This window comes from Ambystoma mexicanum, chromosome 14, assembly GCF_040938575.1.
Source record: "Ambystoma mexicanum isolate Mex_15411 chromosome 14, UKY_AmexF1_1, whole genome shotgun sequence".
Lineage (NCBI taxonomy): Eukaryota > Metazoa > Chordata > Amphibia > Caudata > Ambystomatidae > Ambystoma > Ambystoma mexicanum.
Genome location: NC_090940.1, coordinates 569,307,432 through 569,334,734, shown reverse-complemented (window position 1 = coordinate 569,334,734; position 27,303 = coordinate 569,307,432). Strand labels below are relative to the sequence as shown.

The 27,303-nt window shown below is 43.9% G+C and overlaps 1 protein-coding gene across 3 annotated transcripts in view; it reads left to right on the top strand.

Moving 5' to 3' along the window:
• Positions 1-27,303, top strand: part of SEL1L (SEL1L adaptor subunit of SYVN1 ubiquitin ligase) — a 524,285-nt gene that overhangs the window by 77,260 nt on the left and 419,722 nt on the right. For all 3 annotated transcript variants that reach the window (XM_069637930.1, XM_069637928.1, XM_069637929.1), the window contains exon 3: positions 25,431-25,662. In XM_069637930.1, coding sequence (XP_069494031.1) covers positions 25,431-25,662 — 232 coding nt within the window. The remainder of the gene's footprint in view (positions 1-25,430; positions 25,663-27,303) is intronic.

Sequence of the window (27,303 nt, the reverse complement as noted above, 5' to 3'; positions counted from 1 at the left end):
GAGCGAAAGAGCAAATGGGACAAGGCACAGCAGGACACAGTGTAGGTTCTGCACGGGGAGCTATGTGAAAGAAACATTAAAGCACCTACTTCTACACTGTTTTGCGTTCAGGGATTCCACAGCTCTGTACTTGGACGCGGAAGCACTGAGCGAGATGTTTTGGTTTAGGTTGATGTGGGGAAATGGTGTACATATAATTTTGTTCTGTTTTTTTTTAAAAAATTGTCATGAAAAAAATTGGAAAACAAAGTCCAGCATTTTGGTATATGAAATGTAATGACATTAATTGATAGTCAACGCTATGTGAAAGGTTTATATATTGTTTATAAACTAAAACACAATAAAAAAATAAATAAAACTTATCCTTTTCGTAACAGTACAGAAGAGATTTTCTTTTTGTATAAATGTGAGATGTTAACTGCAGAAATGTCCTCCACGTAAGTAACTTTTTATTATCGGCGTGCAGACAAGTGATTTTATTTAGCTGCATTCCTGCATGCAGGTCTACATATCTAGTGCCCTCCAGCGGACCTGCAGTGGATGAGGCAAGGGGTCACTATACATTGAGCAAGGGTGTTGATACTTCTTTGCCAGTGATCTAATAATTGAATATGCTGCAAAGCTATGACATTAGCCTGGGTTTCGTGGTTCATCAGTTTGCATTTCAGCAGTAGGCCACTCCCAGCGTTATAGTCTTGCACAACAGCGGTCTCTGCATGCTTGTCTTTCGAGAGCTATCCATGTTCAGTAAAGTCACAAAGCGCACACAACACATGGGATTAATAACCTAACCGTCACAAATCTTCATGGAATTAGACATGCCATACAAGTATGGATCCCTCTACAAGGAGGAGGAAGTGCAACTAGGGTTGCTGCTTATTCTAAAACCGAACATGCCTATTTGAAATACACAACAGTGTTCAGTCAATATGTAGAATTTTTTTTTTTTTTAGACATAGCAAAATGTCGAACTAAAAGTGCTGAATTTTTTTTTTTATTCTTTATTTTATAGGGTTTAGTTTTGAAAATGCAAAAAAAAAGGCATAAAAAAAAAAAACTTTCGGCAATTTTTGTTCGACATATTGGTATGTCGAAATAGTGACTGTCGAAAAAGTCACTATAAACAAGACACAACATCTGGGAGCAGCTTGTTCATAAAAGGTTTAGTCCCTTCAAATGCCACTACTGCACCTAAACTTTGTTTCCGTTCCCAGTCTGTATCTCTCCCTAGCTCTTACCAAATACCTCGACTCTTCCCCTCACTCTCTGTATGCCTGTTTTTCTCTCTTGCTATTTGACTCCATTCACTTTTTTCTTTCACTTTCCCCACACCTGACCAGCTCTACTCCGTCACTTTTATATCCCATGCCTTACGCCTCTCCCCTTTGCTGTCATAAATCTTTCTCTCAATCTTTCCTTATCCATTTCTTTCTTCTTCCTTGCTCTTCCACTCTTTCTTTCTTGCTCATCTTTCTCTCACATTTTGTCTCTTCGCTCATCTTTTATCTTCCTCATCCATTCTCCTCTGTCCTTTGCATTTCCTCCTTTCTTTGTCCATTGCACCACCTGTTTTGTCTTTTTTGCTATCCCATGAATGTCTACTTTTTCCCTGTGCACATGTGCTCTCTCTCGTGGCTCTTGTCTTCTATAGTTCCCCCACTTGCTCATACACCTACTTTGTATCCCTACCTTTAAACTGGTTTACTTAACTTTCTCTATTCTCTAACCTTTTTTCTATGTCTTCTTCCTCTTTATACTTCACCTCCTTGTAACTCATGCTCTCGGATCTTTGTCTGCTTCTCCTTACTCAACCCGCCCCTCTATTGTTCGCATTCTTATTTCTAACTTCCACTTCCTGTCCTCTACCTGGTCCCGCCTTTTTCCCCCTAACTCTCCATCCCTTACTTTCCTCTCTTATCTAAATTCATCTTTCTTCCCCTCTCTTGTTTTGTGAAAATTGTTTACAGATTGAAACCAGATTTGTTTCATCAGTCTCTAGGGATACATATAAGAGCTGAAAAAACGGAGCCAGCAGAAAAAGAATGGCTTTCTGGACAAAATACGTGTGGGTGGCAACCATAAGCACAAAAGAGACCAAGTAAACACTGGGGTACATGTCATGTAAACATCAGTCATTTGCATGACCAGTCGAATGAATTTGAATGGAAATATAAAGTCATGGCAGTCAGATATTATGTATATATAATTATCAATCATACATAAACTACTTTAGGCTTGAGATGATTTTAACTGCCAGGAGGTATCACCCCAACCATCTGTTTAAACTTGCTCATCATGTACAAAACCTTTTACTATGTGGCTCGGTGCGTATGTCATGTGCAACTATAGCAGCGGCCCATGGTACATACAAAACTGGTCCTAATGAGTACTTGGTTCCTCTACATGAATGAGATATAGAGATATTATGCTTGCGTATGGATTATGGAATTCTCAACGAAAGGAATCTTGGCTGTTGATATGTACTTTTCGTGGTTGGTGCTAGGACTACACGTCTAAGCTTTTTGTGTGTGCGTGCATTTCTTTCACTGTCCTTTCAGAAACAAGAGCAAGTAACGTTTGTGTGTGGCTAGTGGCTTACAACTTGACATTTTGAACCATGACCTACTGTATGAAAGTTGAAGGCACAAGATGAGATTAATTTGTTTTTTCCTCTTGAGACGGGGCCATTTTGAAGAATTGTTCTGAATACATATACAGATCAGACTTGCTTAATTCTTTGCTACCCCACCCTTTCCATAACCAAAGAGCCCCTTTGATGAATCCCACAGACCCCTCACTAAATCCCCTCCTAAAGTCACATCCCAGTTGGCAAGCGAAAGGCAGACCCTTCCTGACCTTGGTGGTGGTTTTCTGCAGAGGTATCGCCTGGGAGGAGAAAAGGCCCAGGAGAATGAGAGGACTCTGTGGGATGAGATGCAGTATTTGTCTTCCTCTAGGCAGGATGTCTCCTCAATGCCAAAGTATGTGATGGCTTATTGTAATAATCATTGTTTCGTTCCACAAGATATACATATAAGTAGGGGTGAAAACAATCACAAACTCCTAGGCCGTGGGAGAAATAAAAGGCTGTGCACAATTCTAGAGACTTGTAAAGCTAACACCCAAGGGTATAATGAAATGTAATCTGTGAATAATCACGGCCTAAAAGCACTGCCTTCCCTTTTCAATCAGGTCTGCCAACAAATCCTTATTATATTCCTTTTAAGAATATTGTAAAGAACAGACTTGCGCATAAAATTGAAACTCGAAAAACTGACTGTCATTAGAGAATTGTGGGACTTGAAGTCACTAATGACAAAGTACTTTGTATTTGTATTTATTTGGTTTATATAGCGCTTTACGCCAAAGCGCTTCACATTATAGCAGGGTACATTTAACGATAAAAAAAATTAACAATAACAGTAGAAGCAAATAACAATTACATTTTTGAATCAGACCAACAAAACAGTATTTAGAGCAAAAGAGAGAGGGTGAGGGGAGAGTAGTGGAGGAGGAGGAGGAGGAGGAGGAGGAGAAGAAGAAGAAGGGGGAACGGGAGGAGTTGAAGGGGGGAAGTGGAGGGAGTGGGAGGGGTGTGGCGGGAGCCGAATAAGGGGAAAGAGGGAGGGAGGGGGTGGGAGGGAGGGGGGATAAGGGGAGGGAAATCATGGCGGCGAGTGGAGAAGGAGAGATTTGAGGGAGGTGCGGAATGAGGAAAAGGTAGGAATAGAGTGGTTTGAGAGAGGTAAGGAGTTCCCGTGGAAGGGAGCTAGGAGTTGGAAGGAGCGGAATCGAGAGGATGCACAAGGGGAAGGAGGAACTGTGAGAAGAAACTGGTCAGCGGAGCGAAGGGGGCGAGAGGGAGAGTAGAAAGAGAGAAGCAAAGAGAGATAAGGGGGAGCCAGATCAAGATGAGATTTGAAGATTAGCCAGAGGAAATGGAATTTAAGTTGGGAGTGAAAGGGAAGCCAACCAAGGGAGGATAGGGAAGCAGAGATAGTCTCCCGGGGGGTGAGGAGGCAGAGGGTACGTATGGCAGAATGGTAAATAGATTTGAGGGGGGTGAGATGCGAAGAGGGTAGACCAAAGAGTAAGGAGGAGCAGTAGAAGAGGCGAGAGAAGATGATTAAGAGTTTAGTGGCATGGAAAGTAAGAGAGGGGCGGACCTTGAGAATATTATAGAGGTGGTAGCGACCGGCGCGAGAGGTGAGAGAGAGATATGGTGGGGAAAAAGTGAGAGAGGAGTCAAAGTGAATGCCTAAGTTGCGGGCATGGGGGGAGAAAGTAAGGTTAGTGGGGGACAAAGGGTTATTTAGTCAAAGAAGAGGGCTAAACAGGTACAATGTTGCAGGAGAGGTCAGATTGTTAATTCAGATGACTCACACCTGAGTGATACAGAGAGGCTTATTTACTTATTAAAAGACCCCCTCAGGTGCAGGCCATATAGAAGTAGCAGAGAAAGCAAGCAGCAGAAGCAGTTGATTCATGCAGGCAGCCCAGACAGAAGCTGGAAGAGAGGGAAGATGCCGGAACCACTATTCGGCAAAAGATCAGCTGCCGTCTTGAGAGGGCCTGACTGTCTCAAATCCTGAAGTGCAGAGGATGCGCAATGGATCGCAAAGGAGAGGGAAGCTTTCTTTCTTAGGGGGCCGTGTCTGACATGCACTTGAGGGCCTCGAGGCTGTCTCCGGCAGCTGGCATGCACCAGAGGGCCTTGGGAGCAAAAGGAGCTCCAGTTGCAGGAGCTGTGGGAGAAGACTATGAGAAGCAGTTTGCCAGGTCACGAGGAGTGACAGCGAGTCCTGGTGCGGCGAGGGGACAGAAGGTGCACGTCTGACCAGTGAGTTCATATGCTGGTAGAGACCCTGGAGCGCTACGCACCCCCTTGCGTGTTCAAGGCAGGCATTCAGCAAGAGAGTAGCACTTGCATTTGAGTGAAGTAGCTCTGAAAGTAAATTTGAATACCAAACTATTGAAAAGCAGCGAATTCAGCACTCGTGTGCAAGTGAAAGTGGTTGTCAAAGCAATTCTGAATTCCAACAATCGAACGTCACCAAACGTCTTTTATATAACAAAACCAAATGACTAACTTTAAGCGTGTGAGTTCATGCAAAACCCAGCAACCCGATGGGGCGATATTATTGAGAATTAATACCTGCAAGTATTTCCCAAGCCAAAAGAGACTAAAATCGGGTCAAATACAATCCAACAGATTTCAGCCAACGGAAGAAGGGGGCTAATGGAAGGTCCATAAGTTGTGAAACTTGGTGCACATGCTTTGTACAACATAAAGTAAACACTGGCATAGGGTACACGCTGGGATGAACTTGCATTGCCAAAGCCACGAGAGAAGCCGAATAAGACCCTATGTTTGTCAGTATTTGGTTACCGGTGCAGTGGGGGAAAAAGAGTGACCAAAAGGCTGCCCTCCTGGAAAAAGATATTCAGAAGGTAATGTGAATCCTGTTTTTCCTAAGAGTTGTTAAAAGTTTTGAAGCTGCAAATTGTTGAATACTGTGAAGCTGTTGTGAACCTCTTGTCAGTTTATCTTAACCACAAGAGCACTTGTTGTGAAATGCTGGTCCGGCATGGGAGTATACCTGGATGGCAAACCTTTGAAGGTGTAGCCCTGGGATGGGAGTAGACAAGTTGTGAACTTGGGTAGTATGCTTGGCATGGTATTAAACCAGGTGGGAGTCGAAGGAGTGCTACATGGTGGTCATGATAGACAATTTAGATACTTGTGTTACTGAAGAAAATAGCTGTGTAAAGTTATTACCAAGAAGCTGTGTTTCTGTGGCGAATCATCCTGCCCAATACAACTATTGATGAACTGCTAGGTTGTCCTTTATCTGAGGAGGATAAATCATACGAGGAAGAGCCTTCTATTTTCTTTGTTGAATTATTGGCATATTGCAACTTTCTGTTGACCAATTGAAGTTGTAAAGAACTGTGTTGGAACTCTGTTGCAAACCAGGATTGCCTTATTTTGTTTTCTTGAACTGTGAAGCAGAATTCTGCTTAAAAACTGGGGAAGGGGAATTCACCCATGTTCTAAGAAGAGACTGTTTTCAAAACAAACTCAATTATTATTGTTTTGAACTGCCATGCATTGCCTCATGTATTTATTGTATGTAGAAGTGTGAGGGACAGATATCCTTTGTTAGAGTCTTTCCTTTTAATTTATTTTAGGCTGGGAAATCCTAGTCTGGGTAGGGATAATGAGGAGTTTAGCCAACCTTCTGATTTAATAAAATGGAATCTCAAACCCCCTTAACGCTATATATGTAGTAAACAAGTCATAGAAAGATTGTAAACGTCTGATTTTCCACCCTGGGAATTCTTTCTTGGATATAAGTTGTGAACACAGAAAAGATCCTCTGACTGAGAGAAGGAGGTGGTCGGAAGAGGGAGTATAGTCGGAAAGCTTTGCTAAGTATTTCTCACTTGGATAAAATAATACTTGCAGTAGAGAACCATGTGTAGAAAAATATGATCTATGGATTTGTTAGTGGGGAACGGCAGGAATTGGTTTGTCATCAGAAACTGGGTATAGTTGACTAATTTCTATGCTCTATGGTGTGTAGTATTGATGACATCATCCAGATGGTTGTAGGACGTGGATTAGCATTTCTGGCTCAACTGCACCCATTGGTGGTGGTGCCAAACCGGTTTCATATGGCTAGTTTCATTCTGTAATGGTGCAGAGGAGTTAAAAAAAAAAAAAAAAGTGTTGTGTAAGGTTGTACAGAGCAAAGGTGGTGCTGAAGATGAATTCTAAGTCTTCGACCCTTTGCATTTCTTGGTTGTGGTCACTAAGCCAACGAAGTGCATACAAGCTTTAATATTTCTATTATTTATAGGCATATTTTATCAGGGCTGTATTGTCACACTGTCGGCAGGAGCTGCTGAACCCCACAGTCCCTCTAAGGCGTTGCACCCTCAACTTGTTTACAATACAGCAGAGCCCGAAACACCCCTATGGGAATGGAGAAGTGGCCCTAGGGGTGGTAATCTGCGGGAGGACCACATGGGGGAAGACAAACTCCAGGGAGGCAAGAGAATACTAGACTTCAGTGTAAACTCCTAGTAACACCCAATGACTTGTACCACACTGCTGTATGAATTTCCAGGCCTTTCTAGCCCACAACATTATGTACCTCTTCTCACCCCTCCTTCTCCTTTTTCTTGTACTGTGACGAGGAAGGGGGATGGAGTCGTGTGGAAGAACAAACACTGCAAACCAACGCCACTTTTTAGTTGTTTGAAACTGCTAATTTAAGACTAGGACTTTTAAAATAGACATAGCTGAGCAAGCAACAAGAGAGACAAAGCCTGCCACTGCATCCAACTGATTCTGACGCTGTTTGGGACATCAGAGGCGATTAGGGTTCGGAAGGCTGCTCAGAGGCTCGGGGTTACAGGGTGCAGTGAAGCAAAGCCAGGAGAAGTTTGCTGCTTCCTTGTCGATGCCGAGAGGGAGGCAAAGCAGGAACCAAGCGGCTCACGAAAGGTATTGCCGGTCAGCACACAAAAAACAAAGTGGACAGAGAAACGCGCTGAAGACGCAGATAAACACTGGTAAGCCCAGAGAGATTACATGGGTTACCGGGGCGCATCAGGGCTAAAATTGCATATAACACCCAACACAAGAGAGGCCAAATGAAGGAGACAATATTGTTGATACAGACACAAACTTTGTGAGACGACTAGGTGAAGGCAATAGAATTGATACAAACATTGGGAAAAGCCTAAGTGAAGGATTTAGAATGAATACAGAACTGAACATTGGTGAACATCCCAGTAAAGACAGTACAATTGATGCAGAGCTTGATAAGAAGGGGTCGGTGACCCAATACTGGAGAAGTGTTGTTTCTTGGATACAAATGATAGTAAAAAGAAAGCGATGAAGGCCTGACGGCATAGAGAATCAGGCAAACAGTGAGTCTGAGACACACACTCAAGGTGTGACACCCTGACAGGAGAATAAACCATGGGTGAAAAGGAGACGTGATAAGAGAAGCGACGAAGGGGTTAAGAAACCCTCCTTGAAAGTGTGAAACAGTAACTAGTAATCAAAGGGAAGACCCATTCCCCTTTTTTAAGGAGAAGTTACAATAACCGGGCAGGAGAGTATACCAGGGAGAGGAGGAGTAAATCAAGAAACCATAACGGTCCATACGCAAAGGAGAGAGCCTTACCCCTTTGAGTGATAAAGGGAACAAGGGAAGTAACAGTAAAGCCCTGGCAGGAGAGTAAACCAGGGTTAAGAAGATAGTTGAACCTGAAATTGGGGGGGGGGGGAGGGGGTGGTGGTACAAGGTGAAGACTTACCCTTGAAAGAGTTACATGATCAAGAAAAAGAAAGTAAATATCTAAAAACGTACTGTGATATTGAAAGGAAACCAGAGGGAGAAGAAGGTAATCCCTGTTTCTTCTTAGTAACACGAAGACCATCGAATAAGTGAAGACAAAAGGTATTCAAGGTTGGAATAGTTTTTCCACCCTTTCCAACTGGGAGATAACAGAGTGGATAAAAATGACTATTCAGGGAGAGAGTAGTCTCCTTGAGAGACGTTGGAACATTGTTGACTTTACTAGATCTGCTGGTCAAATTGTGAGCAACCAGAAGTAACACAGGGGAAGGGAGAACCCCTTTTTCCTGGTTGAACATTATTCCTTTTCTTTTCTGCACTTTAAAACTTTGCTTGGAACTTCAAAATTAAGCTATAAGTCTATAGCTCAGGGAAATCCCCATTTTCACTTTGTATTTTGGTTTGGTGGCAAGGGTAGCTTAGGGGTTTTGACACAGGGTGGAGGACGCTTTATTTGTTGAACATCCTGACACAGACGATCATTATATTTGTTGAGGTAGGGAAACCCCTCCTAGACCTAGGGACAGGTAGGAGTTCCCCAACCCCTCTTATTATTGTGACAATTAAAAGTATTGTTTCAAACCCGAAACCTGATACTGTGTCCATCTCTTACTCTTGGTCCCTTAGAGGTCTCTATCGTCATCCAAACGTAAACACTTAAGTGGCATGGGATTTGTGTTTGTCCTTGCCATCAAAAGGAGGTTTTAGGTCAAAAGTCAATTTACTGAAAGCTACTAATAATGATAATAATAATAATAATTAGGCATTTATATAGCGCTTCGAACCCTCAGGTATCTGAGCGCTGCTTATTATTACCCACGGTGTGTGGTGCTCATTTATCGACCTCGGAAGGATGAAAGGCTGAGTTTGGCCCTGCTGGGATTCGAACCTGCGTTAATAGGCTCTGCACAGATGTCAAAGCGAGCGCTCTACTCGCTGTGCCACTTGACCGGCACTACTTGATGTGTTAAATAATTGGACTGTGTTTGAAGCCAGTGATTATAAGCACATTTCAGAACGCTTTGAGAATACAACTCCTGAAGAAATAAACCAATGTAATGCAAGGTGGCATCTTTACTTTTACCAGAAGTGCAGACACAAAGGTAATCTTGATACGACAACAAGCCAGATATAAAAATAATACTTTCGAATGGATTGTGTCCTTCCACGTATTCCTCATGTTGGAAATATCCTTACCTTCAGCTTTGCTGCTTCAGACAAAATGTTCTCTCTCCACCCGAGTGCGCTCCACTCGAGGATGCGGCGTCCATGTCCCTCGGCGGCATCGGTCGTGCGTCGACGTCCTCTGCTGTATAAATGCCTCGAGTGCGCCCGTTGGCCTCTGTTCTGTTTTTCCATTGGCTTCGCTTCGGATCGAATAACGGTGCTTCAGTTCATAAGAATGTCGTCTTCATCTAATCCTTCCACACAAGAGGACTGGATTCAAGAAATGCCAGAAATGTTGCTGACTGATCCCCATCGGAATTGCCTCTGGTGCCTCGGTTCCGACCACCGTATAGACTAGTGCGGTTCCTGTCAGCCGATGACCCATAAGGCCTCAAAGAAACGGAGAGGTAAACTGGTGGTGGGGGAGGAATCCTCAAAGCTTTCTTCAAGAGGGAGAAATGTCTCGACTGAGGCTTCATCAACACTTCATAAAAAATCTAGGTCGACGAGTAGATCCAGGAAGTCTTCTTCCTCAAAAAAGCTGATGAAAAGACAACACCGATCTCCCTCTCCCTCTTCCTCTTCCTCGACATCGTCTGAGAAAATCATTACATGTTTGTCAAAACATGATCCCCCATGAAAGTGGGAAGCGTTCAGAGCATCTATGCTAAAGGTTTTTGAGAATGCGGCCCAGACCCCCTCAAAGTCTAGCGAAGACCATGCCACTGCTCATTAAAAAAAAAAAAAAAAAAAGTGACAGGGGAAGATCTAAGACGAGAAAATCTGACAAAAAATCAAGGGTGTCGTCCAGGGAATCTTTCCCGACGCCTCATAAAAACCTCCTACCGGTGCATAAATCTGAGGTGCAACTCAAGAAAATGGCATCACACTCTAATACGCCATCATAGTCCTAATCTAAAACGTCCTCAAAGCCTCTAACGAAAGTGGTCGAGCATAAGGGGTCGACAACCCATCCCATAAAGGTTACGTCGATTGCACAGTCGACGGTGTCGAAGGCTCCTTTGACGGTGTCGACAATTCCTTTTGAAGGTGTCGAAGATTACTTCGAAGATATCTAAGGTGATGACTACAACATCAACGCCATTGATGCTTTTGTCAACGTCTTCGTTCACTCCAATTACAAAATCGACACGTGTCGAGGTCTATACCACCTGAAAAGGTATTTCATCCAGAAAATAGACCTGATTTCTTTAGTACCATGTCCTCCATACATGGAGGAAATTCATCAGCAGAAGATGTTTCACCTGCTGGTGTGAAATCTGGTACAAAAAAGTCCCTGAGGATTTAATTGACCCTCAATCTAAGATGCAAGACTTATGAGTGCTTGCAGTCAGCAAATGGTCTGGATTGTAAGCGATATTCAATCAACATTACAGCCAAGTCAATGCCTAGTCTGGGATGCTGAGGAAAACCCTTATTAATGTATTTTTATGTCTAGTTCAGTACTCTGGATGACCACCCTTGTATAACATCCCCCTGACCCCACTGAGCCAAAAAGTAGGTTTGTTTTGCAAATTAAAAGGTTTATTTGAGAATTTAAACAATATATATATATATCACACTTTATAATAAATTAATATCTGATAGTACACTTAGACATATGATGTTGATCAACAATGGGTAATCTGGCACTAGCACACTTATTTACAATCAATGAGGAGTTAGTATAGGATGGATAAAGTAGCAAACATACTTTTATGATTTCAAGGGAAAAGCAATGAGGAATAAAATGCAGTACAGAAATACTTGATATGATTTTAGCAAAAGATAAGATAATCACTTTTTCTCGGGCAATTCACCCCCCTCCCCTATGCAATGTAAGAAATGGAAGGAGATGGAAAGAGGAGCACACAGTTCTCAGGAATGCAATCAAATACAATACGAAATTCAGTTCCCCCCCCCTCCCAGCAAGCTTAGAGGAAACAGGCAGGAGTTTGAAACATAGGCCCAAAATGCTTTTTAAATGTGATGGCAATGGATAGGAAAATGTGCCAACTGATTTTAATTCCCTCTAGAGATTCAGGGTGAGTGGGAGATGCATGTTGGTATTAGTTCAGGCTCACTTTAGCAATGCTCTGAGTTATTACCAGGTTGCAAACGGATTTTAACAAAAGAAAGAATGGAGCTGCTATTTTGACAAGTGGAGAAATTGAGCCAAAATCGCAAATCGCAGTAAATTTCGCGAGTGCGTGTCTCGCGATTGCGGTAAAGGTATAAGGAGTAGGAAGTCGGTTCTATGCTTGTTGGAAAGCCTAGATTCTAGGCTTTCAGAGGAAAGTTCAAACGGTTCCAGAGTTATGGACGATTTAATAAAGGTAGATTTTCTGATTTAAAGTAAAACTCAAAATGACGGGTGACGGCTTGCAGCTGCTGAATTGACAGATGACAGTTGTGCAGCTTTAAATATGACAGATGACACGATTTCTAGGAGGCAGTTCTACTTAAGTTAAAATAAGTTTGGATTAGATTATTTTAACTAACAGATTGGTTCTGCACAGTTCTGCTAGGTACTCGCAATATAAATTTGAAATAGGCCCCGCCATGGATCTGGTCAGATTTTGGACTGCACTCCGGTTCTGGTCTCGCACCTTCACAGTGATCTGGGTCAGCTCTCTGGTTCTGCTCACAGCGGTCTGGGTCACTCTGGATCTCTGGTCTGGTCTCTGGCAATTGTTCTTGGCAAAAGAAGTCAAACAGCTCGCCCGGCTGTGGAATAGTTTGCAAATGATTTTAAGGTTGCTGAGGCCTGCTGAGAAGAGTTCTCAGTTTGTGGGTTTAGGCCCTTGCTTTAAGATCTGAAGTAAAGTTCTGGTCTTTGGAGATTGATGGATTTGAAGTCTTGATCTCTGGATGTGAAGTCGTCGGTCAGCATGCTCCGCAGCAAATGGAATTGAATCTCTCTACCTGTCCCAGCAGTCTTTTTTATGTGTTTTGAAAATGGGTGTGTGCCTGGGCCTAGCTAAGCCTGCCCCTCTCTACTTGTCATTGGCCCAATTCTCCCCTCCCCCATGATTGGGGGAAGGAAATGGATTGTCATCATGATGAAGTCCGTTTATGGGTCAGAGGATCCTCCCCTGGTCAGTTTGCCCACACATCTATATTTGATTCAAATACATCTTTCCCAGATATACAATTTGTTGAAATTACATGTGCACATTATATATTCCTTATGGTCCATGCTTGTCCGCCTCTGATCTTCCTGGGGGCTTGCATTAAAAAATGACAACATTTTGCGCTTTTTATCTGGTTTTGCAATATCGGACATTTACCCAAAATTACACATATGTGCGCACGGAGTATGGACATTAATTGATGAAGTGTCAGATTTTTAACATGCAGACATTTGGAGTGAGACCCTATTTTCCGCTAGCAACCCCCCAGAATACACCACAGGGTCCTAACGCCTCTCAAAATGTTCACAGAAAAATCACAAAAATAATGATATTACTTATATAATTCTGACAAGTCCGCACTATGAGTTATCTATCTTTTTAAAATTATGCCCTGGTCAAAAAGGGGTGTGGCTTCCCACATCACAGGGTGGAATAACTGGTTTATCCACTTCCCCCCAGCTCAGCTGCTAGCAGAGGCACTGCCCCTCCCAGTTTCCCCTAAGAGGAAGCCACTTTATGACACCCCCAATATAACATTTGCCTGAGTCAAGGGAGTTGCATTGTTCTGTTCCTTCAAGTTCCCAGGTGCTCCACCCCTCGTCTAATCAGAGAGGTGACAACTCCTTTTGGCAAGGCGCAGCAGGATGCAGCTAGGCCTGGGAAGAGTGGCTGAACAGGTTTCTCCTGTCAGGGGTAGTTGTCAGGCAGAATCCAGTTTCACTAAGCCAGGTTACAGCTAAATGTCACTTTTTGTTCCCAGTTTTCTACATTCAAATCAAACTGACAATTTGTACCTATACATTAAATAATGACTTCCTTCAAGTCATTTCAGAATATGGTTTTACATTTTTCCACCTCTTAGCAAGTCTTTCCTTGGTCTGGTTTTGTTTCATTTGTGCAGTTTTACACAAATGTCTGGTGGTTTTAAAACGCCGGCTCTCTGATAGTGGTGAGTACTGGTAATGCAACCATTTTTGGGATTAAGAAAATGAATTCCCCACAGTTCTGAGTTGCTTTTTTGGCAATCAGCATTGCCATTCCCAATGGTTTCAAGCTACTGTCTGTGTAGCCCAATGGTGGTTTTAGGCAGTGCCCTCCTGTGCTCACAACATAGGCAAAAATGGGTGGCAGCCTATTCTTCATGTTTTTCCTGTGCACTCTCTGGGGAGTTCTGGCCATCATGATGTTTTCCATGCCAGTACTGCACAGTTTTATGGTAGGGCTTGTATGCATGGGTAAACACATCCCACAGGATACATCTCCAGAATATGAATTTGAAAAGCCTGAGCATGCTGATGCGGGATATAGAAAATTGATGAACCGGGTAACTGAATTCATGGGACGTGGTAGAAATTCACCTGTCTATCAGGAGGATTATATGACCCCATACTTCCTTTTCATGTAGCCTTACAAAGGAGGGTTAACACTGCATGAGAAAACCCTGAATCTATTCCGGCAGTAAATAAAAAATGTGTCAAACTATAGGCCCTGTTCCTTGGATCCTGAATATTTGTGTAAACACCCATCACCTGAAAGTCTTGTAGTTCAGGCAGCTACTTCTACTAGAAATGCTGCATATCCTACAATTCCCCCATATAGGAATGATTAAAAGATTGATGCATGGTCCCGAAAGATTTTTACGTCCGGGAGCATGGCTTTAAAATCTACAAATGTAACTTGCCCCCTGGCAAGATTTACATATACCCTGTGGGACTGTATGGCAGCGGCAGCTGAACACATCCCTGAAGGTGAGGAACGTGAAGGGTTCCTGTCCATAGTAAGGGCTGGAAAGGAGGCTTCGGGGGAATGCCTTAGTTAGGTTTGGACACAGCTGACAGTATCAGTAGGTCCATGGCATCTAGTACGGTGCTACGCAGATTTGCGTGGCGAGGAAGTCAGGTTTTGCACTGGATGTGGAATCCAGGCTTCTCAATATGCCATTTGGCGGCTCGAGGTTGTTTGGCAGCAAGGTCGATGAAAGTTTGGAGAAGCTGCAGACCTCCAAAGTGGCGGCAAAATCACTCAGTGCCGCTATACGACAACTTCAATAACGCCCCTACACAGGCTCATCTTCCTGGAGGGGTCGTCCCTTTCGATTTTATTCCTCATTTGGAAAGGTAAGGGGACAGGCCAGTCAAAGAAGACAAAGGAAATTTCCTTGGGGGCGAGAAAGAGGTACTAGGTCTGCCCCAGCAATGGCAACTGTCCCTGCAGCTGCTGCAAAACCACTCTGAGGTTTCCACCCACAAGACCCTGGTGGGAGGCAGGATCTCACAGCATCTGGAAGCATGGCGGGGTATTACTTCAGCTGCTTCGGCACTGGATAAAGTATCCCAAGGTTACTGCCTTCCTTTTCAAAAGAAACCTCAGAGTCACCCGCCAGGATACAACTCTGTCAAACATCCAGACCCGCTCCTGTTGCAGGAAGTCTTAACCCTACTACAGAAAGGTGCAATTAAACATGTACCTGTAGCGCAGATGAACAAGGGTTGGTATTCCCCATATTTCCTCATACCAAAGATGGACAGAGGTTTGAGACCCATCTTGGACTTGAGAAGCTTGAAAGTTCCTCAGGAAGGACAAGTTCAAGATGGTCACACTTTCTCAGATCCTTCCGGCTCTCCAACTCCTAGACTGGTTGGTATCATTGGACCTTCAGGGTGCCTACTTTCATGACCCAATACATCTCAAACACAGGAAGTACCTGAAGTTCGCGATTGGGAATTCTCACTTTCAGTTTCGAGTTCTGCCTTTCGGGTTGACCTCCGCCCCGAGAGTTTTCACCAGGTTGATGGCGGTGGCGGCAGCGAGTCTCAGGAGAAGGGGGATTCACGTCTACGCCCTACCTGGACGATTGGATAATCAGGGCACGTTCTCCAGAACAAGCCCAGGAGCATCTATCAAAGATCTGTCCCTTCCTTCACATACTAGGCTTTTCTCTGAACTTGAAGTCAAACATGATACCATCACATAATCTCCGGTTTATCGGAGCAGTGCTGGATACTTGTTCGGGCAAAGCCTAGCCTCCCGAAGAGAGAGCTCACCACATTCTGCAGATGGTAACAAAATTCCAGAATGCCCAGCCTCTACCGGCTTTCGATTTTCTCATGTTGCTCGGTTTTACGGCTTCCTGCATTTTCCTGGTGCCAGAAGCCAGATTGAGGATGAGATCCCTTCAATGGGCCCTCAGGACTAAATGGTCCCAATTTTCAGGGGAAATGTCAGATCATTTGCAAGTTCCAACCTGAGTAGCACAGGATCTTCAATGGTGGGCTTGCAGAGAACAAACATATCCTATGGGGAGAATCTTTTTGGCAACCATGGCTGGAGATAACAGTAGTGACGGACGCTTCACTCCCATGGTGGGCAGCTCACACCAACGAGTTGACAATCAGCGGCCGTTGGTCTCCATCAGAGTCCAAACTACATATTAACCTATTGGAGCTGAGGGCAATCCGACTAGCGCTGAAGGCCTTCCTGCCATGTGTACGGGGAAAGAATGTCCTGATAATGACGGACAACACAGTGGCCATGTACTACCTCAACAAGAGAGGAGTCGGGTTACTACCACTGTGCAGAGAAGCAATGCAGCTCTGGTTCTGGGAAATACAAGAAGGGATCTCTGTCGGCAGCTCATCTAGCCGGAGAGCAAAACCCAGCGGCGGACACTCTGAGCAGGCAGAGCTATCTCCCACGAGTGGGAACTAGCTCAGGAAGTCCTTCAAGAGATCTTCGCCCTTTGGGGAACCCCGCAAGTGGACCTGTTCGCGACCAGTGTCAACAGGAAGTGCGAACTGTACTGCTCAAGGGAATTTCCTCTGAGAGGAGCTCCTGGGGACGCATTTGTAGTGGACTGGGAATTTCCACTCCTGTATGCGTTTTCTCCAGTCCCTGTGATCCCTCGCGTAATCAGGACGTTGAGAAAGTTCAGGAAAACCATGATCCTAATTGCCCCGGATTGGGCCGGGAGAACGTGGTACCCGGACCTTCTGGACATGTCCATCTGCCCTCCAATACGTCTTCCAAAAAGAGAGGATCTTCTCTCGCAAGAGGAAGGTCATGTTCTCCATCCAGAGGTTGAGACACTCAACCTTCACGCATGGCGTCTAAGAGGCTGAGATACAAGGATTGGGACCTTCTGGATGATGTCATGGGGATCTTGCTTTCAGCCAAAAGGCCAGCAACTAAATCTCTGTACCGGTGTCGTTGGAACAAGTTCAGTAACTGGTGCAGAGATAAGAATGTGGACCCGTTTCAGTGTAATATTCCCACAATATTGTCTTTTCTGTTATACTTTGCTAATCTGGGGTTCCAGGCTGGCACGATAAAGGGTTATTTAGCAGCACAATCTATTTTTAAGCGCTCCTCCGAGGAAGAATCTTGCTTCAAAATACCGTTTTGATTACACAATTCTTAAAAGGTCTTAATAATAATGTGTGTCCTCCAATAACTTTTCGTACCTGTGTGGGACTTAAACTTAGTACTAAAGTTTCTCACGTGCATCCCATTTGAGCCTTTACATTCTTGTCCGTTAAGGCTCCTTACTTTAAAACCAATACGTCTTGTGGCAATTACATCATCCCGCAGGGTAAGCGAGTTGCAGGCACTTTCTAGCGGGCCTCCTCAAACCATCTTTTATAAAGATAAAGTTGTCTTTGGGGTTAAACCCTCTTATTTTCACCTGTCACAAAAAATAACACTGCCTGCTTTTTACCCTCCGCCTCACGCAAGTAAGGAAGAGGAAAGGCTACATAGATTAGACATTAAAAGGGCTTTCGGCTTCTATATTTCAAGATTGGCAAGATTACGTCAGCGTGACCAACTTTTTATGGGATACTCTCGCCGTAAATTGGGACTGGCAGTGACTAAGCAACCATTATCAAGATGGATAATTTTAGCTATAACTGAATGTTCTAGATTGGCTGGGGAAGATCCTCCAGATGGGCTGAGGGCTCATTCAACTATGGATATGGTGACTTCAACAGCACTTTAAAGGGGTGTCCCAGTGCAAGATATTTGCGCAGCAGCCACACAGTCATCCATGCACACTTTTATAAAACGCCATGCTCTAGATTTGACTTCTTCTCAAGGAGGTCTATTCGCTAAATCGGTAGTTCATTCTGTACATGACTAATATTGCTGTACTCCCACCTCCAATACAAAACTGCTTTGGGAGTCTATCTAAGATGAGGAATACGTGGGATGACACAATCCATTCGAAGAACAAGTTACTTACCAACTGTAACAGTCTCTCGATTGGATGTTCCTCCCACGTATTCCTCATCGACCCTCCGAGCGTACCCCACAGTACAGTTTACGTGGTTTACACTCAAAATTCCTTTAAGGCTTGGGTCAAAAGAGGCACGCCATTAACTACAATCCATGGGCTTTGCTATTTTGAAAATACTTGAAAACAAGCTTATGAAAAAAAGAATGTCGAAATAAGCCAATGAAGGCTAGACTTGTACATTTATTCACGTCCAAATACTAGCCTCACTTCTACCTGCTAAAAAATGTTGATACGCAGGTTTCTCCATTTGTGTGACTTACACTGATTTGTTTTCCTGGTTTTTATAATTTGTTATGCATTGTTTTATGTTTTGTATGAATATGTATTGGGCAATAATAAAATGTTGTTTTCTCATATCCTATGGTACCCTGGTCTTTATTAGCTATGCTAGCCATATTAGCGTTGTAAATGTGACTTTTTGACGCCCTCGCGTGTGAGTCCTGGTAGCTGGTTGTGGTACTTTTGTTGCTACATGTAACTGGTCCTTGGCCACACAGCCCACTAAAAAAGAAGAATATCAAAGCTCTTACTCATAAATATCAGCTAGTACAAAACGACGCAGTCCAAATAACCAAACAAACGGAGAACGGAACATAGAAGCGAAGCTCGGAAAGAGCTGTATTGGTTGAAGATTGAAGATCGAGTGCGTTTAAATCCATGACACTAGTTCACAAGTGCCTACATGGGGAAAGCTCCAGCATATCTGAAATCGAAGATTACCCAATACTTGCCAGCACGTTCACTCAGGTCAGAAGCACTAGGACTCATAGTAAAACCACACAAGAAAGCAAACGGCCTAGTCTGAGCCTTTCCGATCTGTGCAGCCACAAACTGGAATGGCCTGCCCCTAAACATAAGATTAGAGACAAATCACCTTGTTTTCAGAAAAAAAGCTGTAAAACACTCCTGTTTAAATACATTGGACTACAAGACGGTAATATATGCTGAACACACCAATGTTTGGTCTTCCTCCACTGACCAAGTGTCATGTTCTTTGTATTGTCCTTGCCGTCCTGTTTTTATGTTGGCGCCCCGATGCCTGCGGGCTTTCGGCACCCTACAAATAAATAAATGAGGACCCCCCTGATGCAAATGGTGTCATGGGGGACACCTGATGAAAGGGAGGCAGGCATTCAGGCATTGCCATGACAAAGATAACTTGCAGTTCATAACAATGTATGATAAAGCATACTGAATCGTTGGCTGCATAAACTACTGTGTTGAATGAGCAGAATTAATCTCCTACAATGTCCCAAAGCTCCTAAAGCCAATGAGTACGGATTGTAAGGAAACTGATGTTAACAGAAGAGCTTAGTATTTGAAATACTTACGAGAATTAGAGTTGGAATGGTTTCTATGCAAAACTGGAAGTATAGCAAATTCTGGTGAGTGGTCTGAAGCTTGCATACATCTGCATGCATCTGGGCAGCTCTCCAAATGTTTTGGACTATTACTCCCATGAATTATCACTGTTGACTATGCTGGCTACGACTAATGGAAGCTGTAGTCCAAAACATTTTGCGAGCCAAAGGTTGCAGACCCCTGGGATACATAATACAGATGTTGCGGAAGGTAGCATATTCAAGCCGGCCCCCACAAAGTCCATTTTATACCCACACCTTCACTCAGTCCAGTTCAGTCTTTTGTGTATCAGGTTTCCAGGGAAGAGGTTTAGAGACTGCAATCGCAAATTCTACTACTTTTGAGTGAACAGTGTCTGCATGCAAGACTGATGAGGAGGAGGACATACATGATGAATAAGATGATGATGCACTGTTGAAGACTCTCAAAATGAACTGGGGGGGGCTTTGGAGGGGGAAAGGTTCTTATCCTGAGTGTGTTACTACCTGGACTGTTTTCAATCCAAATTTCAAGAAGTGTTGACGCAAATAACTTCCATGTGTGCACTGCCAATCATGCCAGTTACCCCAACAGATTTTTCAATTCGTTTAACTTTCTTGGCATACCTGGAAAATCTAACATAACATTTGTAACGGATTCAGAATGAGTTGTGACATTAGATTTAAGTCTCTTCCTTCATGTGCAGCAACTAATGTCTCGAAAGTGTCTCAATTTTAGCTTCAAAATCCGTGAACTGCACGTGTGTGTATATCATTGCTTCATGCTGTTGGCTCTTTTATGCAGCAATGTGGGATATCTGGTATAGTAAGAAAACTGTAGAAGCAAATATATTCAATGTGACGAGCACACCAACAACTCTTGTTGTACAGTATGCCTCCCAGCTGGCAGTGTCCTTCAAGATGTTTCTACATGCTGAAATTCTAAATAAGATACTAGTTCGACACCACATGTATTGAGCTATACTCCAAACCTGCTAGCAACCATGGAGAAAGGTACTCTGTCTAAAATAAAAATGTAGTTTGCGAGTGCACAAAGATGGTCATACCTGACATTTAAGATATTGTAGAGTTCATGGCAATGTGAAACCTTTGCTGCGTTAATGTTTTATCATTTCCCTGGGATGATGGTATGCTACCTTGCCAAAATTAGTTTAGAAGTACAATCCTGCAATGTGAGTTGTTTGAAGTGGGAAAGTTGATTGTGAGGAAAACTATTGATCCAGTCTCTTGGAGGCGATTTAAGTGCTTGAACATCCAACCAAACATTTGAAGATTACTCCAAGTTGAGTAGGACTGACTCCAAACCTTATGGCACTTGCATGCTACTTATGACCCGTAGCAGTACTTGACCATCTATCTGTTATGTTACTTGGCATTTATATAGCGCCTTATTTATCATTTGGTATGACCTCAAAGCGCTGGTAGGTTGAATGCCATCGGGAACCGTGGTTCAAGACAATAGAGAGAGGAAATGTTGTATGGTGCATGGGTGCACCGGATCTGTATGCAGCTGTTGTAGTTGTTGGATGAAAGCTGCTTTCTAACGATAGGTGTGGTGCTGAGGATGTGTTGGATGTGTGCAGTCTAGTGGGTGGACAATCAGACTGGGTTCTGGCTGCGTTAGGCCTGAGGAACGCCTATGTGAACACCTGGGCTGGAATGTGCTCAGCTAGCTGAGTTTTATTAGGGTGATAAGGTGTTTGTGGGGTTGTATTCGTAAGTGAACAGCTAGGCCGCATTTTATCAGGGGTATAGCTGTAGTCTAGTTGAATTATGGTGTATAGTAGAGGGTAAGAGTAGTGGTGTGAAATGGTGGTTATCTGTAGAAGTGCCTGAGACAAGGCACGTGGACAACATATAGGGCAACAATTCCATCCTCTCTGTCCGTTCCATCCTCTCTGTCCAGTTCCATCCTCTCTGTCCAGTTCTATCACTCTGTTCATTTCCATCCACTTTCTCTAATTTCATCTACTCTGTCCTGTTCCATCCACTCTGCTCCATTTCGTCTCTTCCGTCCTGTGCTATTTACTCTGTCCAGTTTCATCAGTGAATCTGATTCTATTCACTCCATCCATTAGGTCATTCAGTTCGTTTCATCCAGTTTCATCCAGTTCCATCCAGTACCACCTATTTTCCACCAGTTGTCCAGTTCCATCCATGTCATCCAGTTCCATTCAAGTCCTCCAATTTGATCCGCTCCGTCACTTAATCTGCTCCATCCGATTCATCTACTGCTTCTGATCAGACATTGAGCATGGCAGGGATACTGGCGCAAGCGGCATCCCGCAAACATCGACGTGACTCTAATTAAGTAGTAAACCGGGAGGCTGTTACTATAAACAAAATCTTATTGCAATCCAACTGATTAGAAATCCATTTTCGTATGATAGACCTGAACATATCCACATTGCAACCAAGGCAGTTTGTTAGTGAGAGTACTACATGTTGGGCCGCTCCATTCTCTTGCAGTGGCAGTGTATGAAGAGCTCAAAACACAGTCACACCTCTCTGAAACTAGCACCATGATTTGGGATCCTGTCAAGAAGAACAAATAGTCTTCAAGAGCTACAAAGAGAATAAACAAGTGGCATGTACTGTTAGAATTAAGAGCAGATAGATCACGGTTTGCCTGACTTCTTGTTATGGGAAAATCGGTCCCGAGCAGATTAGGAAATGAGGGCTCTACAAATTCTCTGCTATATTCTAAACACTGTTTAATGTTGTGGAAACTGTGCATCGTTGCACAAAAATGGAGAATGATAGAAATCTTGAAGATGAAACCACAACTCCAAAGTAGCAGTAACAGCAGCACAAGCAGCGAACAAACCACTCCAACATTAGCAATTAGCAATATTCTGCATGAAACCAGATCGCATTGAGCATGCTGCTGGTCACGTGACCAGGCCCTGCCACTCAGTTGCTCCACCCACCACCTATTTAGTCAGTCCTCCTTAGACGTCCTCGGCAAAGGACAGGCAAAGAAAAGGACCTCACCTGTTTATGCCTGTTTGTGCCTGATGGGGCTAAGGGCCTGGCCCGCTAAACTGCATTCCACCTACAAACTAATCGCTGCTATTCACTAAAAGACATCACAATGTGTCGCCTCCCTCCACAGCCAATCCCCAATCTCATTAGGGTTTGAATGGTCAAGTGGCCTGGGAAGCCCCGGCAAGCTACCCTAGTGAACCCGATCAATATTGCCCTTAGCCCCATCTAACACCTACGGACCACATGCCCACACCCTCTCATGTTGAACAATGCTTGCTCAGCAGTCGCTCACGCTGTAGGGATCACTTGCCTCATCTCGTACTACAACCTTGACGCCGTGTTCATCACTAAAACACGGTTTAGCCCATCCTCCCCACAGGTTTTGACATCCTCCTACCCCACGACTACTGTATACAACATGCCGACTGGCCAGGCAGGAGAGCCTAGAGCGATTGGTCACTCACCATCATCCCCTCTTCCAGAACAAGCTCATTTGAATCACTCGCCTGCCGGTTCCCTCTGTCGTACAAAAAATGGATCACCTTCCACGTTATCTACAGACCACCTCACAGGCTTGACTTTCTGATTGCAGATGTCTCCAATGTACTCTCCTCTATCAAATTAGCACATTCTCGTAATGTCTTTCTTTTGATTTTTAACATCCTAGAATTACAGACTGACAACCACACTTAAAGCACGCTTTTCGCACTGGCCGCTTCCATGGACTTAAACTAATTGTGCCCCCCCCCCCCCAACAAAGGGAATACCCTATACTCAATCTTCACATCATCCCCCTGCATCACCTGAGCAGACCCTTTCTGACTTAACTGGTCTAACACATCACCATCCCATTATCAGTCACCCACTCAACCACGGCTCACAAAGGTCAGGCTAAACGCCCCACCACTCAACGCCGCCCATTCAAAACCTTACCGGTCTATGAGCATGAAGCAAACTTTGCAGACTTCCCCACCACAGGTAATGCCTCTGTCCTCTTGGAAGTATTCAGTAACTCTGCTATGAAACTAGTGGACACTCATGCCACCCTAAATTCCAGTCGGCTAAAGACCAAACCATCCACCTAAGAGCTCTAGCCTCCAACAAATGCTCAATCAGAGCCCTAGAGAAATGGTGGCGGAAAAAACAAGTCCGGATACCTCCCCACCCTCCAATCTCTCACGTAATTCTTAGGATTCTGATTACCGGGCCAAATTACTTCTCCAGCACCATTGTGGCAGCCTCCAACAGGAGTGAAGCACTTTTTGAATTAGTAAAACCTTTTACCCGACCCAGAGGTACCAGCAGCACAGGAAAAACTCAATGGAATCAACACATGTTTTAATGATAAAATAGACATGACAGATGACAAAATCTTTGCAGTGATGCACAGAAGTGGCTGCATCACCTGGTTCTTGGGGCTGCGGGGGGGGGGCAGCTTACTACTACACAAAAAAGGCAGGCCTGAAGATAATTCTTCCTGCCATCAATGCACCAGGAAAGAGGAACTACAAACTATTTATTCGACCTGGATGCAGATTTTTTTTTTCATTCCTGCTATAAGAAGGTATCCAAAACTTCCCCAGAGTCTTACTTTATGCCTACCTCAAAACACGATATTTCTATTGCAGAGAGATTCTTATTAATAGGCTTCTTGTAGACGTCTGCATTTCACACCTTGTCTGGATCTGTTTGCACAGGTACTTTGGGAGGCAAAGGCAAAACGTCATACTTTAAAGCAGGGGGGCAAAAATAAAGCTACGAGCCAGCCATACAAAAAGTTACTTGCCACCTCAATTATACATACACACATCAAACCATTTCTCACTTGTCAAGAGACAACAGTCTCTAGCCAATGGTTTGTGGGATTGCACGTGTTGCATTTTGCTTGAAAGCATTAAGTATGATGACTAAAGGTGCACTTTTGGTACTTAAGTCACTAAGGGCATAAGCAAAAAATCCTGAACGGGCACTGGAAAACTGCAACCATTCATTTGCTTAGTCTGTTAGCCCAGAATCAGTTAATAAACCTGCGGATTTGCGTTGCAGCGTTTTCCAAGAAACGGAAGAGCTGGGGAATGTTACTGCCTAGAAGAGGTGCTGTTTTTTTTTTTTGTACCTGCCGATGAAGAATCACCTGCCGGGTCATAATCTGGAACCAAGATGACCAGTCATGGCCAACCCATCTCCCTTCAGGAAGATGGAGAAAATGCTTATGTGCTCTTTGAAAAGCTTTGTGCTCCATACTCCATTCTGCAGTTGATAAAATATTAATGTATGAAGAGCATGTGCACCTTGTAAATACTGAGGAAACAAAGTATCTTGTAGAGATGGCAGCAAGAACCAAGTCCAGCCGCGCTTCAGAAATAAATCATCTCTTTTATTGTACTCTCTACTTTTCTTGCTTTTTCTGTAAAGAGCTTCCCAAGACCAAAAGAACGGTTTTTGACCCATCTGACCTGCTCAGGGATGTGATGCACGGGTGTTCTAGAGAACCCTGTGAATCTTTGTTACTTTATGCCAATCCCCTTATTGGCGCATCTGGCTAAGTGTTGGCCTTTTGTGAATCCATGGTGATTGGCTGTGGACCTTGCGTGGCAGCACAGATTTGCGAAATTGCTGTAGAATGGGGATGAATGGGGTGGGGAGAGTTTCAGTACCAAAATGACTGGCCTGCACGGCAGACCCTGGTTGGGGTTTGTTACCTGTGGGTTTAGTTTAGTTTTGCCTTTACTGGTGATTGCCGAGCATGCACTCTTCTAAAACTGAAGCGAATGGTTTTAAAATTAAGCGAGGAGGGGTGTGGAATAATTACTATATCAGTCATTGAAGATATTATCTTGCAGTTTAATGAATTAAGTACTTGTCGAAAGTTTAATGTAATTTCTGCTGAAAATGAAAATGGTCCTGCTCAGAGTGACATAACTGGATGTCCTGCCATGTATTTTTTTTCTCTTTTGAGTTTGTATTGCTTTTAATGCCGAGATGTACTATTACTAGTCTGTGTGTACTAAGCTACTCTGCATGTTGGGCGCCTGAGGCTGTGAGCATTCTATTAACGTGGGCCTTTCAGAACTGTTCGTTTTTTCACTTTGTAATATGTTTTGTTCCCATCTAGTCGTCCTTACCCCCTGACGAACAAGCATCTGAGCACCCATCTGGAGCACAGGTGATAGCTGGCCAAATCTTTTCTGAGTCAGAGGGGTCTGATGCTACACCCAGAGAAGAAGACATATCGCAGAGGTATGAGGGCGAGAACCTAAACACGGACCTGGAAGAGGACACAAGTCCGATAGATGGAGCGCCATTAGACATTCATGACTTGCACGAAGCTCAAGTGCAGAAGCCAGGTAACGACTCTTGTGTGTTTATTTTTTTTTTTGGTCGTTTGTCAAGCCTGATATTTGTCTTCCTTGACCCACATGTTCACTTTTTAGCTTTCTGTTTTCTCGCTTGAAAGCATTACATCTTAATGGTTACATTTGACAAGTGCAAATCATAAGGGAATGCATCATCGTAAGGGCGTGTTAATAAGGTTGTGCGATTGGATGTTCCAAGATGTTTTCTCCGCATGATTACTTTTGCAAGCAGTGTTGTGTAGTCCATGCTAGACAAAGTGACAATAATGCAAAAGGAGCATCTGCAACTAGAATGTGGTTGGGCCTGTCACTTAGTCATTAATGCACTCTGCAATGGGAACTTGACTGGTAACAGTGTTACTGCAGATGTTCTGGCTGTTACCTCTCCTAAACCGATTGTGTGATGATTGGCATTGAAATTATCCATGTTCGGTGAAGATGGTTTCAATAAATCCACTGTCACGGCACCCCAGTTACTGGACGCATGCCATGCCGACTGCTCTGTAGCAGGGCTGTTGAAAGCGTGGTGCACTTTCTAGGTACAATGTTTGCCACACAAAGGTAGGATGTGGGGTGCACTGCAGTGAGGAGGAATAGGTAATGTGAGCATGGGTGGTTGCGCATGGGCATGGGTGTGAGGTTATGGTCCATGGTCTGGGCTGGGGGGCACTGCCTCCCCCACCCTCCTGTTGAGGGGAAAGATTAGAGTGTTTTGTGGGGAGGGCAGGGTTTGTCTAAGAGTGATATTGAGCAGTGGTACCTGCCGCCTCACCCCATTAGAGAGCAGAGTGGGATTGGGTGCGGGAAGGGGGCAATCGAGGAAAAAGGATTCACCAGGAGGGACGTCAAAAGAAGTGTTTAGTGGATGGGATTTGGTGGGAGAGCGCAAGTTGACGACAACACACCGATCCCATCTATCCAGATTTAAATGATGGTGAGGGCTATGGGGCAAAAGTCTTCCGGTAGTGACAGCAATTAAACCATAGATGCCTGCATCCCAGCAAGCAATATCCCTAGCTGCATAAAGCAGCCTCTCAAACTAGCAGATATCCTGACCTCAGGAAACCTCGATCACTGCGATGTTCGACATCATTTAAGTTCAGATAGATGCTCCGTACAGAAGCAGCTGGTGGAACTCCTTGCCACTTTCTAGCTGCACACCCCAGCTAGAGCTTGGGGCTGGGCCTCTCAGTGGAGCATGGTTGCCATTGGTTAACGTGAGTGCTCATTAAGTCTGGAGGATCTGTAAATCCGTATACTCTTTAAAGGCCAGTGGTTTGAGTGCTAGAACCACCAGTGCACTTGAAAGACTGGATGCACTTTACTGTATGGAGTTTTTATTTTCCTTAAACTTTTGAAGCCAGATATCCATATCTTAAAATATACTTTGTATTCAGTGAAGACTTCAGTAAGTCAGTGACTTCTTTATTGTAAAATGTCTTATTTTACCAATTGATTAGTGTTACTTCTTTTGGGGTGTTTGTTATTAATAGTGTGGAAAATATTTAAACAAGAGTCTTTTACTTTTCAAAGAAACCGCTAAATATATCTGTGGTAAAGAGCCACATGTGTGCGTCTGAGGGTTTCACAGGTGCTGTTTCTTCGCATTGCATCAGGATTGTACAGCTGCTC